General features: G+C 53.0%; 1 protein-coding gene across 1 annotated transcript in view; it reads right to left on the bottom strand.

Annotated features, from left to right (window-relative positions):
* Positions 1-237: 237 nt before the first annotated feature.
* The window catches only part of MRAS (muscle RAS oncogene homolog), a 58,138-nt gene continuing 54,261 nt past the window's right edge, over positions 238-4,114 (bottom strand). The window contains exon 6 of the mRNA XM_046678504.1: positions 238-3,587. Coding sequence (XP_046534460.1) covers positions 3,488-3,587 — 100 coding nt within the window. The 3' untranslated portion in view covers positions 238-3,487. The remainder of the gene's footprint in view (positions 3,588-4,114) is intronic.

Below are 4,114 nucleotides of genomic sequence, written 5' to 3'. Positions count from 1 at the left end.
GCCCGAATCCAGGGCTGCCTGACATCCAGAGGCTGTGTCTAAACGCTGTGCTCACCGACCTTCCTCCTCCAATCCGCACAGAAAGGAGACGCCCCTCGGCCCCCAGCCATCTCCTCCTTACTTAGGTTTGCTCCGTAAGAGGGGGCATTCTGGGCCCGACACCGACAACTCACAATGGTCTCGGGCAAACTTTAGGACCATCTGAATGAGAGGAAATAGGACAGACACGCGCTCCTCTGCTTTTCTTTATTAATGAGTGGAGATACACAAAGACTTAATAAAAAGTTACATAAAAGGCTCAAGCATCCTCGAGATCTTCAGGCATCACTCTCCCTTCACGACAATGGCCACCTGCTAATACTGTGTAACAGAAGCTGGGCGCTCGCAGGCGCTCAGTAATTCAAGTATCTTTCATTCGGAAGAAGCCCAATATGGGATTTTGTAATCCAATGGGCTGCTAACGGAGGGCACCTGTCTGTGGCTCTGGATTCACTGTACCACGTCTGAGGGGCCTCTGGGTAGAGCTGCCATGTGCTAGTGGGTTGTGTCTCCTGGCACAGTGAGACAGGCCACACTAGGCTACTAGGCACTCTCCACATCAAGCGCCGCAAGAAGGTAGAGGGCAAAGTCCTAAGAGAAACCATCCAAGCGTCCCCTGTGTGGCAAAGTACAGGGGAAGTCAGTGGCCATAGTCCCAGGCTGTGGGGGTGGGAAGGATGGCTGGGATTGCCTGCTGGGGAGAAAAAGAGCCCTCTATGGGGGTGGGGGGTGTCAGAACTGTAGAAGGAAATCTGAGAGTACACTGTGGCAAGGGTATGGAGTGAGGGGGTTTCAGGAAGGGTATGCTCCAGCAGATATGATGGTAGCACTATTCAGGTGGTCTGAGAAAACAGTGGGACCAGCAAGATGTCACCAAAGACACAAGTCCCAGTGGGATCCTCAGTCATGGAGTAGCGTGGCCAAATGGTTTCCCAGACCAACCCTGCCAGGTGACCATGGAGAAGACATACTGGGGACGCCCCAGGAAACATCCCACTCTGGCCTATCTAGAAGCTGTCACTGCCACAAGGGCCCATGGTCCTCTAAAACACAAGGAACTGTCTTTTAAAAGTGTTATTCACCCATCTCACCTATGGTGAAAACGATGTCATGGAGATGAAGGCTGACTGTTGGCTCAACAGCAGAGGCTGCGGAAGGCCACCTGGACTATGGAGTTACGCTGTGGGTGGAGTGCAGGGCAGATGCCCTGGCAGATGGGGCCAGGGGTGGGGCAGATGCACTGCCCTGCTTGGGGGGACCAGAAGTGGTTGGAAGGCCTCTGTCTGGTTACCTTCATGGTTAGGGGCTTTGTTCCAGGTCATCTGATCTGCTTCTAAGAGACTCCCCACACAGTGCTCTCAGGGAGTGGCAGCCTCCACAGTGGGTAGGGGTGTGTGGTGGTGGTCCGTGTGTGGCAGAAGTTCTCTGGCTGTGGACACTCCCCTGTGTGCAGGGCTTCTTGTCCTACTCACCACTCCCTTGACACGAAGCAGCTCCATCCTTATGTCCTCCGGCCTGCCTTGCCTCTTCCTCGGCTCTGGTCTATAGCTGTCATCACACTGCATGTGGGGCTGCTGGGGACATGGCTCAGAGGAGCAGAGGGGCTGAAAGAGCCTTGTCCTGTTAATGTTTGAAATGCCCATTAACATGACAGGATCTTGGGAAGCACTGAAGTGCCTGACCTAGAATGTTCTTTGATATCCTTCCTTTTAGAGTCAGAAAAAAGGGCCATTTAGCCAAAGAAGTTTGATTTCCAACTAACAGAAGTCCCACCTGTCTCCTTCTGCAGCAGCATCGCTCTTCGGCTGGGCTCCTCAGTGCTGGCGAGCTTGCTGAGGTAGGAACCCAGCACAGGCCCAGAATGGGAGAAGGATCAGGGATCCCGATGTCCAGCTGGGTGCTCACTGTCCTGGGAGTTCTTTCTCCAAACAGTGGCCAGGCCACCTGCTGAGGGATGTTCTACTTTGCCTAGTGACCTGGTTTGTAACATAAGGAAAATAAGGCCACTAGCCATGCCACCTCATCTTTTGACCTTCTCTCAGGGGTGCGCTATTGTTCTTGCTGCCCCTCCAGCCCCACCCTGGCTGGAAAATTCTAGCCTTAGGTTCATACCAGCAGCACCTGAGAGGGAGGTGGGCATCATGAGGGAGCTGGGGGACTGTCCCCTTGCAGAAACAAGTGTATGGGAGCCATGTCAGTGCCCCAACCTTCCTTTCTCCTCCAATTATATATTATAGTTAAGATCCAAGAGGTTCAGAGAAGTGTGCGCTAGAAGGGCAACCTATTAGTCAGCTGGTAAATGCTCAAGGGGTTTGCACATTGACTGGGCGTGAGAAGTGGTAGCCGATTGACTCCAAGGGAAGATGGCTTCAGGTCTCGGTGCTGTCTTAGTGCTAACAGGATTGGATCACTTGTGGTTAAGGTTCAGCATGAACTAGAGTTTGCTGGATGGCGTCCACACTAGCTTACTTTGGTGTGGAGACACATCCACGCCCATGTCCGTGTGTTTGTGTCAGAGGCACCAGGCAGCCCAGGTGATGAGAGAGCAGGGAGAGATGGGCCTGAGGAAGCCCTTACATGGCCGCGGAGAACTCAGAATTGAGCCCACACCTCTGAAAAATAAAGGAACGCTTCGGCAAAGCCAACCAGCTTGCTTTAGTTTACACGTTTCCAGGATGATGAAAACCCCCATTAGAAGGGACATCGTGCCAGCCTCTGCCCTCAGCAAAATAGAATCCTGTTTCCTAAGAGCTGCATCCTCATCCACGGGAAGACCCTCTGGGTGAACACGTCTGTTCTCTCCAGTTTACAGGCCGTGAGTAGCTCTGCTTCTCCCGAGGCCTCCAGCTCCGGTCCCCATTGACTTCCGGTCTCTCCCTCAGCCCACTTCCACGTTGAGTTGAGTTTTGGCACTGCTGGAAAAACTCAGTCAAAACAACAACAATAATATTCCAGACATGAGATCAGAGAGGTCTGCTGAAGATGTGAAACTTCACCAGGCAGTGGGCACAGACCCTTTTAATAAAATAATAATCACTAAAATAATTTAAAAATCTACAAAAGACACCCAAGCTCAGACACTGTGGCCGGGGGCGGGGGAAGCTTGTTCATGGCTTGTTCTGGACTCTGGACGTGGGTAAGACTTCCACATGGAACCGACACAATGTAGTTCAAAGAAACAACACAGCCACCAAGGGGGGGACCGGGTGGGATCACCACGGGGGGCTCAGGTGCTGCTTCTGTGGAGTGTCACTTCCTTGTCCCTTGTCAGACGGGAAAGCCTCTGCCCTTTCGGCAAAGCCAGCCCCGAGCTCCTCCCTTCCTCCCTCCCTGTGCCGAGTCCTCGGGCCAAGGATCTGGTTAGAAATGGTTTTCAGTGCGGTTAGGCAGTGGAGGGGTCCCGAGGGCTGGCCAGTTCACAGTCACTGTGCCCAGGGCCTCAGGCCCGTCACAATATCATGCACTGCAGTTTGTGGGTGCCAGTGGCCCGGTCTCCCCGCCATTTGGTTTTCTTCTTCTTCTTCTGGCTTTTTTCCGGGATCTGTTGCCTTTTGAGACAATGGAAGGCAGAAAAGTAAAGTCAGAATGGGCTGTGCTTCTCCCAGCCCCCTCCTCCCTGCCCCTGCGTCTGCAGCTCTGGGCACGGGGCGGGCGGGGGCATGCTGCTCTCCTAGACACCGGAGGAGGGCCTGGCCGGGTATCCTCTCTGAGGCAAGGAAAGGGGGAGGGCGAGAGGGCAGGGAAAAACCGGTCATTCACAGAAGAGAAATCCTGACATCAGGCTGTGGCCACATTTATTTAAGTCGTAAGCTATGTTATGCTACATAGTGTTGGCCTCTATTTCCGTGTTTCATATTTTAGATCAAATAACAGGTCAACTGAGTACAAAAGCATTTTACATGTTTTCTGTGAATTTTTCTCATGTCTAAAACCTGCCCTTGGAATTACAGGTCTGTAACCAAGACTTTGCAACCTCCCAGCGGTGGCACATCCTAACTGGAGGCAAAGTGCCCACGTGACAATCACTTCAGGAGTGCCGAACGCCGGCTAAGCACACGCCCATGCCGGGAATGAG

This window comes from Equus quagga, chromosome 1 (assembly GCF_021613505.1).
Source record: "Equus quagga isolate Etosha38 chromosome 1, UCLA_HA_Equagga_1.0, whole genome shotgun sequence".
Taxonomy (NCBI): Eukaryota; Metazoa; Chordata; class Mammalia; order Perissodactyla; family Equidae; genus Equus; species Equus quagga.
This window is presented reverse-complemented; position numbering and strand designations above follow the sequence as displayed.